At 45.8% G+C, this 14,210-nt stretch overlaps 1 protein-coding gene across 1 annotated transcript in view; it reads right to left on the bottom strand.

Annotated features, from left to right (window-relative positions):
- NEUROG2 (neurogenin 2) overlaps positions 1-5,019 on the bottom strand; it is a 99,013-nt gene extending 93,994 nt beyond the window's left edge. The window contains exon 1 of the mRNA XM_029608062.1: positions 4,961-5,019. Coding sequence (XP_029463922.1) covers positions 4,961-5,019 — 59 coding nt within the window. The remainder of the gene's footprint in view (positions 1-4,960) is intronic.
- Between the last annotated feature and the right edge of the window lie 9,191 nt (positions 5,020-14,210).

Raw genomic sequence — 14,210 nt, forward strand, 5'->3', positions numbered from 1 at the left:
TACCCTGGAGGAAAGGAGGAGCAGGGGGTGACATGATACAGACCTTCAGATACTTGAAAGGTTTTAATGATCCAAAGTCAACGACAAACCTTTTCCATTACAAAAAAATAAGCAGAACCAGAGGTCACGATTTAAAACTCCAGGGAGGAAGATTCAGAACCAATGTCAGGAAGAATTTCTTCATGGAGAGGGTGTTGGATGCCTGGAATGCCCTTCCAGAGGAAGTGGTGAAGACTAAAACTGTGAAGGATTTCAAAGGGGCGTGGGATAAACACTGTGGATCCATAAAGTCTTGAGGATGTGAATGAAGAGAGGAGGCATGGAAGTGGCTTACTGGAATGATGGTGATTAATACCCTTATTCAATAAACATACACACGGTTAATGCGACTCCAACATTGCTCTATGTTTCAACGGCAAGAGGAAATATGGGACAAAGGATTTGCATTCACAAATAAGCGTGGGAGTAGCTTGCTTGTTGCGGCAGTTACTATCCCAAAACAATTAAGCCTGATACTTCACTTTGAATACATATACAGCGCAGCTCACTGCTTCAACGGCAGGGGGGATGAAGATAAAAGGATTTACATTCAGACAACTACCAACTAGGATGGAATTGCATAGTCTGGGTAAACAAATAAGCATGGGAGCAGCTTGCTTGTTGTGGTGGCTACTACCCCGAACCAATACTTCACTTTGAAAACATATACAGCATAGCTCACTGCTTCAACGGCATAGGGGGGATGAAGAAAAGAAGATTTATATTAAGACAACCAACAAGGACTAAATTGCACAGGCTGGGTAAACAAATAAGCGTGGGAGTAGCTTGCTTATTGCGGCGGTTACTACCCCTAACCAATTAGGCTTGATACTTCACTTTTATGCAGCTCCAGCACTGTTCTCTACATCAATGGCAGGGATGGAAGGAAAATTTGAACCAAAAAGTTACAATAAGGGCCCTGACCTCAGTGGTCAGAGTAACAGATAAGTACTGGGCAGAGTAATAGATAAGTGCTGGGCAGACTGGATGGGCCGTTTGGTCTTCTTCTGCCATCACTTCTATGTTTCTATGCCAATGAGATATGGTAGCCTTAGAGGCTTTGTCCCCTTTCTTCAGTCCACTGAAGAGAACAAACAGATGATCTGAGCAACAAAAGAACATAAGAACATGCCATACTGGGTCGGACCAAGGGTCCATCAAGCCCAGCATCCTGTTTCCAACAGTGGCCAATCCAGGCCATAAGAACCTGGCAAGTACCCAAAAATTAAGTCTATTTCATGTTACTGTTGCTAGTAATAGCAGTAGCTATTTTCTAAGTCAACTTAATTAATAGCAGGTAATGGACTTCTCCTCCAAGAACTTATCCAATCCTTTTTTAAACACAGCTATACTAACTGCACTAACCACATCCTCTGGCAACAAATTTCAGAGTTTAATTGTGCGTTGAGTGAAAAAAAACTTTCTCCGATTAGTTTTAAATGTTCCACATGCTAACTTCATGGAGTGCCCCCTAATCTTTCTATTATCTGAAAGAGTAAATAACTGATTTACATCTACCCCTTCTAGACCTCTCATGATTTTAAACATCTCTATCATACCTCCCCCCACCCCCCCAGCCATCTCTTCTCCAAGCTGAAAAGTCCTAACCTCTTTAATCTTTCCTCATAGGGTAGCTGTTCCATTCCCCTTATCATTTTGGTCGCCCTTCTCTATACCTTCTCCATCACAATTATATCTTGTTTGAGATGCGGCGACCAGAATTGTACACAGTATTCAAGGTGCGGTCTCACCATGGAGCGATACAGAGGCATTATGACATTTTTCGTTTTATTCACCATTCCCTTCCTAACAATTCCCAACATTTGTTTGCTTTTTTGACTGAAGCAGCACACTGAACCGACGATTTCAATGTGTTATCCACTATGACGCCTAGATCTCTTTCTTGGGTGGTAGCACCTAATATGGAACCTAACATTGTGTAACTATATGTTGCGGCCTGGGAGCTGCGGTTCGAGAGTGGACCCTTGAGCTGAACCACCCTGGGTAGAGTAGCTCGGGAGGCGGAGCCACAAGCACAGGTCTTCACCCGGGAACCAGGAACGCCCCAGGAGGAGCCCGTAGGGTCCTGGAGCCTTGGGACTTAGGAGACACACAGGGGTCTTCACCCAGGAACTGGGAGCCCCCCAGGAGGAGCCCGTAGGGTCCCAGAACCTTGGGACTTGGGAGTGCAGCTAAGCTCTTCACCCGGGAACCAGGACCCCCCAGGAGGAGCCCGTAGGGTCCCAGTCCCTTGGGACTTCTGCACGGTGATAGTCTCTCTAGGAAGGCCCGGGCAAAGGTGAGCACAGAGTCCAGTAGCAAGAGCCAATAGGCCAGGGAGCACAAAGCAAGCGGAAGCAGGATCAGAGTCAGTAATGTCTTGACTGGAACTTGCAGGAAGCAAGATAGGATCCAGCAGCGAGTAGGCCAGAGCCAGGCAGGAAGTAGAAGGTCTCGGGACCCAAGGCAGTCTGGTAGCGGCTCCAGCCCAGGCCTGCAGGAGGCACTGTCCAGAGGATAGGAGCGTAGCAGCTGCGGCAGAGAAGCTGAGGACTGAGGCAGGCGACAGGCAGCGGTCGAGACAGGAACGAGCAGAGGTCGGTGGCTGGCGGCAGGCAGAAGCAGAGTCAGGAACGAGCAGAGGTCGGTGGCTGGCGGCAGGCAGAAGCAGAGTCGGGAACGAGCAGAGGTCGGTGGCTGGCGGCAGGCAGAAGCAGAGTCGGGAACGAGCAGAGGTCGGTGGCTGGTGGCAGGCAGAAGCAGAGTCGGGAACGAGCAGAGGTCGGTGGCTGGCGGCAGGCAGAAGCAGAGTCAGGAACAAGCAGAGGTCAGTAGCTGAAGCGGAACAACGGAAGTGCAACTAAGAACTACACACTGTAGCGACCCTCGCTGCAAGGCAATGAGAGAACTGAGGAACGCCGGTTATATCGGGCTTGGGGCATGGCGTGGCCAGCTCAGGCGGGGTCAGGCTTCCGGTGAGCGTCCGTTCATAACGCGCGTCCCCGCGGGGCGGCAGCGAGACGGCCCAGCAATGGCGGACGTCCTGAATCCTCAGCAGAGCCGCGGAGGCGGCGCTCCCGGCCCCGGAGGTGAGTCCTGAACACGGCTAGCAAGGGGGAAGCGGTAGAGACCGCAACACTATAGCATGGGTTATTTTTCCCTATATGCATCACCTTGCACTTATCCACATTAAATTTCATCTGCCATTTCGATGCCCAATTTTCCAGTCTCACAAGGTCCTCCTGCAATTTATCACAATCTGCTTGTGATTTAATTACTCTGAACAATTTTATATCATCTGCAAATATGATTACCTCCCTCTTCATATTTCTTTCCAATACAGATCCCTGAGGCTCTCCACTGCCCACTCTCTTCCACTGAGAAAATTGTCCATTTAATCCTACTCTTTGTTTTCTGTCTTTTAGCCAGTTTGCAATCCATGAAAGGACATCGCCACCTAAACCATGACTTTTTACTTTTCCTAGAAGCCTCTCATGAGGAACTTTGTCAAACGCCTTCTGAAAATCCATGTACACTACATCTACCAGTTCACCTTTATCCACATGTTTATTAACGCCTTCAAAAAAGTGAAGCAGATTTGTGAGGCAAGACTTGCCTTGGGTAAAGCCATGCTTACTTTATTCCATTAAACCACGTCTTTCTATATGTTCTGTGATTTTGATGCTTAGAACACTTTCCACTATTTTGCCTGGCATTGAAGTCAGGCTAACCAGTCTGTAGTTTCCCGGATCGCCCCTGGAGCCCTTTTTAAATATTGGAGTTACATTAGCTATCCTCCAGTCTTCAGGTACAATGGATAATTTTAATGATAGGTTACAAATGTTTACTAATAGGTCCTCCAAATACCGAAGTAGTGTTCGCCGCACATCCAGAAGATGTAATTCTCTATCCTGAGGAGAATCTTTTGACCACTCTGGAAAAGCCGGAAGATCTACTGTCTGATTAACATGAAAGGCAGACACCACCTTAGGAAAAAAGGAAGGCACTGTTCTCAATGAGATTCCATTCCTGGAAATCCGCAAAAACGGTTCCCTACATGACAGAGCCTGAAATTGCGAAATCCTTCGAGCTGAACAAATAGCTACTAAAAAGACCACTTTCAGAGTCAAGTCCTTCAGGGTAGCCCTTCTCAAGGGTTCAAAGGAGGGTTCTGCAAAGGACACGATGTACTAAGTTGAGACGCCAATCCGGGCAGATCTTTCGCACCAGAGGACGTAATAGCTTAGCCCCTTTGAGAAACATTACCACATCTGGATGAACAGAGAGTCCTACACCCTGAAACCTGCCTCTAAGCTCACCCAAGGCAGTCACCTGCACACGAAGCGAGTTGTAAGCCAAACCCTTGGACAACTCCTGCTGCAGAAAATCTAGCATATGCAACACCTCCACTGCCAGAGTATCTAGATGACATTGAAGACACCAAATTTCAAACAGTTTCCAGTCCTTAATATATACCATAGAGATCGGTCTTCTGGATTGAAGAAGAGGGGAGATGACCTGTTCGGAGTAACCCTTCGATTGAAGTCTCCACCTCTTAAAAGCCAAGCCACTGAGACAAAAGCAATTCTCCTGATCCGAAAATATGGAACCCTCAAGCAACAGGTCCGGAAGATGAGTCAGACTGAGAGGACCTTCCACCGCAAGCTGCACCAGATCTGTAAACCATGGTCTCCGTGACCACTCTGGTGCCACTAGAACCACAGTCCCGGGTTGTGATTCTGTGTGTCTGAGGATCTGACCTATGAGTGGCCAAGGAGGAAAGACGTACAGAATTCCCATCAGCCAAGGGCACCCCATAGCATCGAGGCCCACCGAACAGAGTTCCTTTCGGCAACTGAAGAATCTCTCCGTCTTGGAGTTGAGCTGCGTTGCCATAAGATCCAATTGGGGAGTGACCTACCTTGCACAGATATGGTTCCACACCTCCAGGGACAACTCCCACTCCACTGGGAGGGACATGATTTATTTAGGGTGGATCAGATTTTAAGCTCTCAGGGGTGGGTGACATTTACAGATCTCAGGAAAAAAATACCAGCTGGAAGAGGGCGATTATTTTGCATATATTCAAATTCAAAATTATCTACATCGGAAGATAGGCAAACATTGGATAGAAAAAGGACATTCTACTTTTGAAGTTTACTGCCTAAGGGGATTACCCCTTAAAGGTTTCATTTCTAAACCCTTAAAGGTTTCATTTCTTAAACATGAGAAAGTCTGGGTACAAGATCTTAATTAACTATAGAGGATGACGAGTGAAATGGCATTTGATGGAGGATGGCGAAGGTGTTGATATCTGTTCAATAGGTAAAAAATTGTTAAGGTATATCTGAGATAGTACTATAATTCCAGTGCAATTAAAAAGTATGTCCCCTAATGTTTCTGATCAATGTTGCAGGGGATGCAGGGCCAGGAGAACTATGCGTCGTATATGGTGGTTGTGTCTCAAGATCGCACCATACGTAGGATATGGCATGTAATTTAATTAAATAAATTACACAGTTTACCATAGACAAAGATCCACTAACATGTTTACTTTCAGCATTGGTGGATGGAATGCCAAAAGGAATGTATAAAGTGGCAACTCAGATTTTGACAGCAGCTGTTGCGTCCGTCGGTCTCAGACGGCTTCGACCTCTGTGCCTCACCTTTCTTCCTTCTCTCTCCACAAGCCTTCATGCCGCTCCCTCCGGTATCCCCAGATCGGCAACAGCAACTGTGTTCCCACAATTTTCCTGAGGGCCTCCTAGGGTGCGCACGCACGCCACCCACGTCTTTATCCACATCATGGCGAGAACCTTGGGGCGTCCCATCCGAGTGACGTCATCCCATCCTGGTATTTAGCCTGCCCTTCGTTTGCTAACAAACTGAGTTAGCAAGGATTGGATTGGATTGGCTCTGGTCTAAGCTGCTCTGCTGCTTCCCAGCTGCCGCAGGAATCTCTCTCTGCCCTTCGGGGTATTTCTTTATAACCTGGGTACCCGCTCCTCGGGGGCCCTTCTGCTCTATTTCAGGTACCTATCTTGGGATACTGGGTACTCGCTCCTCGAGGGCCTGCACTCCCTAATCTAGTACCTGCCACTGAACAACTTCTGCCTGCCAGGACCTTCAACAATACAGCTTCTGCTTCAGTGAGTACTAACCCTTTCAGTCTGTCTCACCTTCAGCTTCATGGTTGAGTGTCTATATCTGGGACCTGTCCCTGCTACGCCACGCTGCCTATCACCTACTCAAGTGTGAGACTGGTCTTCTCTGCTGAGGACCCCTGGACTACTTCTGCTGGGTTACCTTCACTGCTGCCCGCTCCCCGGACAATACCATCAAGCTGTACAATAAATACAACTTCTCTGTGTCTCCTCTGTGTATAGAGTCTAGCCTAGTACTGCGATTCCTCACTGGGCTCCTCCCCATGGGAGTGGCCATCACTACAGTACCTAAGAATCCACTCCAAGACCTCATAACCATAACAGCAGCATGCTGTGTGATAGCAGCACATTGGAAAAAACTATATGCACCCAAACTATCAGAATAAAAAAACTTTTATTTACATACCAAATGGAAATGCTCACAGCAATACAAAAAAAAAGAACTGACAAGTTTGAGAAACTATGGCATATTTTTCAAACCTGGAATACAGAGGAAAATTGTCTTCTTCTTTAGGACATGGGTGGGGGGGGGGGGGGGGGGTTTGGGGAGGTAAGATTCTGTACTAAGTTAATATATTATATTACATTACATTTTGATGGTTTTTATCCTGAATAAATATTCAATTACAAAAAAAAAAAAAAAGTCCCTCATCTATGACAGTGGTTTCTATGGTGTAATGGACAACACACTGCACTACTAAATCCCAGTTTGGGAAGGTGACAAAAGATCATGATTTCCAGATCCACCATAGTAGATAAGTAACCTGTTAAGTAATTAGGTTACATTATCATGTCATAAGTTACATAAGAATCGCCATACTGGATCATACTGAACATTCATCAAGTCCAGCATCCTGTTTTGAACAAGTAACTGGCAAGATCCCAAACAGTAAATGTATCCCATGCTACTATTGTGCAGTGACAAACCGTAACGGTTTCTTAAGTCTACTTGGTTAATAACGGTTTACAGACGTCTCCTCCAAGAATTTGTCCAAACCTTTTTTAAACCCAGCTACACTTCACAGAGATTAATTGTGAAGTGAGTAAAAAAGAATTTTCACAATTTGTTTTGAATGTGCTACTTACTAACTTCATGGCACGCCCCCTAGTCTTTATATTTTTTGAAAGAATAAACAACCGATTTACATTTACCCATTCTATTCCACTCATTATTTTATAGAACTCTATCATATCCTCCTTCCCCTAGATGTCTATTCTCCAAGCTGAACAGACCCAATCTCTTAAGCCTTTCCTCGTGGGGGAGCCATTCCATCTCCTTTGTCATTTTGTTTGCCCTTCTCTGTATCTTTTCCAATGCAACTATATCTTTTTTGATTTGCGGCGACCAGAACTGCACACAGTACTCTAATTGCAGCCTCAGCATGGAGTGATACAGAGGTATTATGACATTTGCCATTTTACTCAACATTCCTTTCTAAATAATTCCTAACATTCTGTCTACTTTTTTGACTGCCGTCACATGTTGAACCAAAGATTTCTAAGTATTATCCACTTTGACGCCCAGGTCCTTTTCCTGAGCGGTAACTCATAATATGGAACTTAACATCATATAACTTCATTGCAGGTTACTTTTCCCTGTGTGCATCACTTTGTACTTCTCCACATTAAATTTCATCTGCCGTTTAAATGTCCAGTCTTACAAGATCCTCCTGCAATTTTTCACAATCTGCTTGTGATTTAACAATTCGGAATAATTTAGTGTCATCTGCAAATTTGATCACTCGTTGTTCCCTTTTTCAGATCATTTATAAATGTATTAAAAAGCACTAGTTTAAATACAGATCTCTGAGGCACTCCACTGTCTACCTTTCACCACTAAGAAAACTCACCATTTAGTCCTATTCTTTGCTTCCTATCTTTTAGCCAGTTTGTAATTCACAACAGGACATTGCCTCCTATCCAGTGACTTTTTCATTTTCTCAGGAGTCTCTTATGGGGCTCTTTGCCATTTTCTCAGGAGTCTCTTATGGGGCTCTTTGCCAAAAACTCAAACCTGCCTCACACCCAAGTGACACCATTCCCCCCAAAGCGCTCCTTGCAATCCCAAACACCATTTCTCAGGAGTCTCTTATGGGGCTCTTTGCCATTTTCTCAGGAGTCTCTTATGGGGCTCTTTGCCAAAAACTCAAACCTGCCTCACACCCAAGTGACACCATTCCCCCCAAAGCGCTCCTTGCAATCCCAAACACCATTTCCAGAGCAATAGCTGGCATCGTCAACTGCTCACTATCTTATGGCTCTGTCCCAGACTCACTTAAACAAGCAGTGGTCAAACCCCTCCTAAAGAAGCCCTCTCTTGACCCCAAAGACCCTGCGAACTTCCGTCCGATATCCAACCTTCCTTTCATTGCTAAGATAATGGAAAGAGTAGTTAACTCACAACTCACGGACTACTTAGAAAACCATAATATTCTCCATGCCGCACAATTTGGCTTCCGTAAACATCTTAATACTGAAACCCTCCTGCTTACACTTACCGACCACCTTCTTATAGGAATGGACAAGGGCACTAGCTACCTTCTTGCCCTCCTGGATATATCTGCCGCCTTTGATACTATATGCCACAATCATCTACTCGCCCGCCTAGAAAGCATCGGTATCTCAGGCCTGGCCTTAGCATGGCTCAAATCTTTCCTGTCAAACAGAACTTTCTCAGTCAAAATAGGCAATGCTATCTCTACCTCCCTCCCCTTACAACGGGGTGTCCCACAAGGCTCTTCCCTCTCCTCCACCCTCTTTAATATTTACCTTACCCCTCTATGCCTCCTCTTAACTGAACTCAAACTTAACTTCTATCTATATGCTGACGATATCCAAATCATTATCCCTATCCACAACTCTTTATCCGATGCATTGAAGCACTGGGAAACCTGTCTCACTCCAATTAACTCTCTTCTAACGAACCTCCACCTCGCTCTCAATACCAACAAAACGGACCTATTACTCATCTCGCCCCACTCTAAACCTCATTCACTTCATAACCCTACTTGTAAACCCTTTATAAACCAACCCTTTGTAAGAGATCTCGGAGTCCTCCTGGATGAGCAACTAAACATGAAAAAATATGTAAGCTCCATCCTCAAGGACGGTTTCTATAAACTAAATGTTCTAAAAAAACTTAAGCCACTGCTACACTCTCAAGACTTTCGCACTGTCATCCAAACTTCCCTCCTCTCTAAACTTGATTACTGTAATTCTCTACTCCTTGGCCTCCCACACGCTACAATCAAACCACTCCAAATGTTGCAAAACGCAACCGCCAGAATCATCACTAACACCCGTAAAACAGATCACATCACCCCGATCCTGAAAAACCTTCATTGGCTACCTATCCCATTCCGAATACTCCACAAAACACTCACCATCATACACAAATCCATTTTCTCTCACAATTCCCTTTGGCTGGACATACCATTTAGCCCTGTCACTCAGACCCGCCCCACCAGGACAGTTCACAAAGGAACTCTGCAAGTTCCCTCGCTAAAAATTGCACACCTCTCCTCCACTAGGGAAAGAGCCCTTTCTATAGCAGGCCCCACACGCTGGAACTCCATGCCCATGACACTCCGATTAGAACCCTGCCCAATCAAGTTTAGATCTAAATTGAAGACCTGGCTATTCCATCAAGCCTACCCTGACTAATCCTTCCTCCCCTGTGAACCCAATTCCGCCATTGTATCCCGATCTACTCATCGCACTTTATAAAGATTATGCCTCTTCGGTCAGAGTTAAGTTTTTACCAGTTGCCGTTGTTGCATTTATTGCACTTGTTGTTGATTTTTGACTTATTTAACTAGTTCACAACTCTGTATTTCTTGCCTTTCTCAGTTTGTTATATCCCCTCCCACTCCCTGTTATAATGTAGTTTCCTCGCTTTTGTTAATATGTAAACCGGCATGATGTGCCTATCTAATGCCGGTATATAAAAGTTATTAAATAAATAAATAAATAAATGCCTTCTGAAAATCCAAATACACTACATCCACTGGCTCACCATGAGCCACATGTTTATTAACCTGTTCAAAAAAATGTAGCAGTCTGGTGAAGCAAGATTGGGGTAGATTTTAAGAGGCGCGCGAACAGCCTACTTTTGCTTGCGCATCAGACTCAAGCAAAAGTACGCTGGATTTTAGTAGATACGCGCGGAGCCGCGCGTATCCACTAAGGGGCGGATTTTCAGCGCCCTGCTCGCCTAAATCCGCCCAAAACCGGGCGGATTTAGGCGAGCAGGGCCCTGCGCGCCGGTAAGCCTATTTTACATAGGCCTACCGGCGCGCGCAGACCCCGGGACTCGCGTACGTCCCGGGGTTTTCGGAGGGGGGCGTGTCGGGGGCGTGTCGGGGGCGGGCCCGGTCGACGCGGCGTTTCGGGGGCGTGTCGGCCGCGTTTTGGGGGCGGGTACGGGGCGTGGCTACGGCCCGGGGGCGTGGCCGCGCCCTCCGTACCCGCCCCCAGGTCGCGGCCCGGCGCGCAGCAGGCCCGCTGGCGCGCGGGGATTTACGTCTCCCTCCGGGAGGCGTAAATCCCCCGACAAAGGTAAGGGGGGGGGTGTAGACAGGGCCGGGTGGGTGGGTTAGGTAGGGGAAGGGAGGGTAAGGTGAGGGGAGGGCAAAGGAAAGTTCCCTCCGAGGCTGCTCCGATTTCGGAGCGGCCTTGGAGGGAACGGGGGGAGGCAGCGCGGCTCGGCGCGCGCAGGCTATACAAAATCGATAGCCTTGCGCGCGCCGATCCAGGATTTTAGTGGATACGCGCGGCTCCGCGCGTATCTACTAAAATCCAGCGTACTTTTGCTTGAGTCTGATGCGCAAGCAAAAGTAGGCTGTTCGCGCGCCTCTTAAAATCTACCCCTAAAATCCTGGATCGGCGCGCGCAAGGCTATCGATTTTGTATAGCCTGCGCGCGCCGAGCCGCGCTGCCTCCCCCCGTTCCCTCCAAGTCCGCTCCGAAATCGGAGCGGCCTCGGAGGGAACTTTCCTTTGCCCTCCCCTCACCTTACCCTCCCTTCCCCTACCTAACCCACCCACCCGGCCCTGTCTACACCCCCCCCTTACCTTTGTCGGGGGATTTACGCCTCCCGGAGGGAGACGTAAATCCCCGCGCGCCAGCGGGCCTGCTGCGCGCCGGGCCGCGACCTGGGGGCGGGTACGGGGGGCGCGGCCCCGCCCCCGGGCCGTAGCCACGCCCCGTCCCCGCCCCCAAAACGCGGCCGACACGCCCCCGAAACGCCGCGTCGACCGGGCCCGCCCCCCGACACGCCCCCGACACTCCCCCCTCCGAAAACCCCGGGACGTACGCGAGTCCCGGGGTCTGCGCGCGCCGGTAGGCCTATGTAAAATAGGCTTTCCGGCGCGCAGGGCCCTGCTCGCCTAAATCCGCCCGGTTTTGGGCGGATTTAGGCGAGCAGGGCGCTGAAAATCCGCCCCATTGTGTACAAATCCATGTCTTTATATATGTTCTGTGATTTTGTTCTTTACAATAGTTTCCACGATATTTCCTGGTATTAAAGTTAGTTTCACGGGTCTATAATTTTACAGATCACTCCTGGAGCCCTTTTTAAAGATTGGGGTTACATTGGCCACCCTCCAGTCTTTAGCGTACAATTCCAACAACAGGTTACAAATTACCAGTAACAGATTTTTAGTTCTTTCAGAACTCTGGAGTTTACACTATTTGGTCTGGGCTGTTTGCTACTCTTTAATTTGTCAATCTGCCTTATTACATTTTCCAGCTTCACCGTGATTTGCATTAGTTCTTCTGAATCATCACCACTAAAAATAGTTCCTGGCACAGGTATCTCCCAAATTCCTCTTCAGTAAATACCGAAGCAAGAATTCAGTCAGTCTTTCCATGATGGTCTTACCTTCCCCTAAGTGCCCCTTTAACCCCTCAATCCAACTGACTTCCTCGCAGGCTTCCTGCTTCAGATATATTTTTAAAAGTTTTTATTATGAGTTTTTGCCTCCAAGGCCAGCTTCTTTTCAAATTCTCTTTTAGTCTGCTTTATCAATGTTTTACATCTAACTTGCCAGTACTTATGCTTTTTCCTATTTTATTCAGATGGATCCTTTCCCCAAGTTTTGAAAGTACTTTTAGCTAAACTAGCCTCTTTCACTTCACCTTTTAATCAAGCCAGCAGTCGTTTGGCCTTCCTCCCACTTTTTTTTAATGTGTGGAATACAACTGAAGAGGGCTTCTAAAATGATATTTTTAAACCATGACCACTCCTAATGTAAACTCTTAACCTTTGTAGCTGCACCTTTCAGCTTTTTCTTATTTTACCAGACTCCCTTTTGAAAATTTAATGCTAGAGTTGTAGATTTAATTGTCCTCCCAGTCATAGTCAAATTTGTTCACACTATGATCACTGTTGCTGAGCAGCCTGCCACCGTTAACTCTTGCTTCGAATCCTCAACTACTCCTTGTAGCAGTCATTTATTTTATCTAGAAACTTTACCTCCCTTATCCAATCTATATTGGGGTAATAGAAATCTCCCTTTATTATTGTGCTGCTAAATTTATTCTTCTTGTTTATATTCTGAATTTTAGCATTTTCAAATTTGCATCAAATATAAAAGTTCCAAATTATCTGTAACTGATTAGTTTGCATTTTGAAAAACCAGTAACTGTAAGTAGCTAGAATTGTGTGATAGGATTCTTCAGTAACAGATAAACAAATTAGCACATTTGAGAAGGCACTGGCAGCATCAGACTGATTTTTTTCAGACTATACTCCCACTATTATGAAAAAGAACTAATAAAGTCTGAGAAATGTATTCTTACCTTATATTTCCCTTTCCTTGAATCCTGCTACACTAGTCCAGATATTGGGGGTTATTCCCCCTCAACCAGCAGTTGGAGGCAGCGGACACAGATTTTTCAGTGACATCATTATAGATACTTAGTGTTGCAGCCCAGCAAAAGCCAGTATTCTCATGACAAAGCAACAGAAGAAGAAACAAAACTATTCCCATAATAAAAACTCATTTTTTTGTTAAACAAACCTAAAGAAAGAACCACTCAGAACAAATTCTCCCCAAACCTCCCTAAAAAGGAGGAAACAGCAAAGAAGGTAAGCACACAAACTAAAAGGTAATCCCAGAGTTTTCCCAAAGGAAAACAAAGATTTTTGCATAAAAATCCAAGCAAGCCCAAAACTTGCTGAGTGAGTCTTGCACTGCTGTAGCAGGATTCAAGGAATGGAAATGATCAGATAAGAATACATTTCTCCTTATCATCCTACTATACCAGTCCAAACATATGGGAAGTACACAAGCTAATAAATCCAGAAGGAAAGAAGTTAGGGCCACTTTGAAGACTCTAGCTCCAAAAGCTGCATCCTCCATGGCATGAACATTCAATTTGTAATGTTTTGCAAAGGAATGTAAGGAAGGCCAAATGACTGCCTTACAAACATCTTCCAGATCAAGAACTGAAGATTCAGCCCAAGAAGCATAAGCTCTTGTTTAATGGGCATGAATACTTTCTGGAACCTCTCATCCTTTCAAAAAATAAGCAGAACAATTGTTTTTTTGATCCACTTAGCTAAATGCAACTTAGAAGCTTCTTTGTCCTTTGAGGTATTTCAAATAAGGCAATCTATCATATTTCCAAAACAGATTAGTATTAGTGTCTTCCAAATATCTCAAGAGAACCTGACAGACATTTAACAGACAGAGTGACTTCTCTGTACCACAACACTCCTCCCAAGAAAAAGCTTGTAGTGAAATTGACTGATTGAAATCAAATGAAGAAACCATTTTAAGCAAGAAAAGAAGGAACTGAACATAGTGATACCAAGTCTGAAGAAAAACCAGAAATTAATCCCTGTAATACAACGTCTGAAGTTCAGAAATACATCTTTCTGAAGACCTGGCCAACAAAAAAACTGCTTATAACGAGATATCCTTCTGAAAGGCATGCTGACGTGACTGGAATGGGAAATCCACTTCTGAGGATCAAATCTAAATTCCACTGAGGGTCCAAATG

Source organism: Rhinatrema bivittatum, chromosome 1 (assembly GCF_901001135.1).
Source record: "Rhinatrema bivittatum chromosome 1, aRhiBiv1.1, whole genome shotgun sequence".
Taxonomy (NCBI): domain Eukaryota; kingdom Metazoa; phylum Chordata; class Amphibia; order Gymnophiona; family Rhinatrematidae; genus Rhinatrema; species Rhinatrema bivittatum.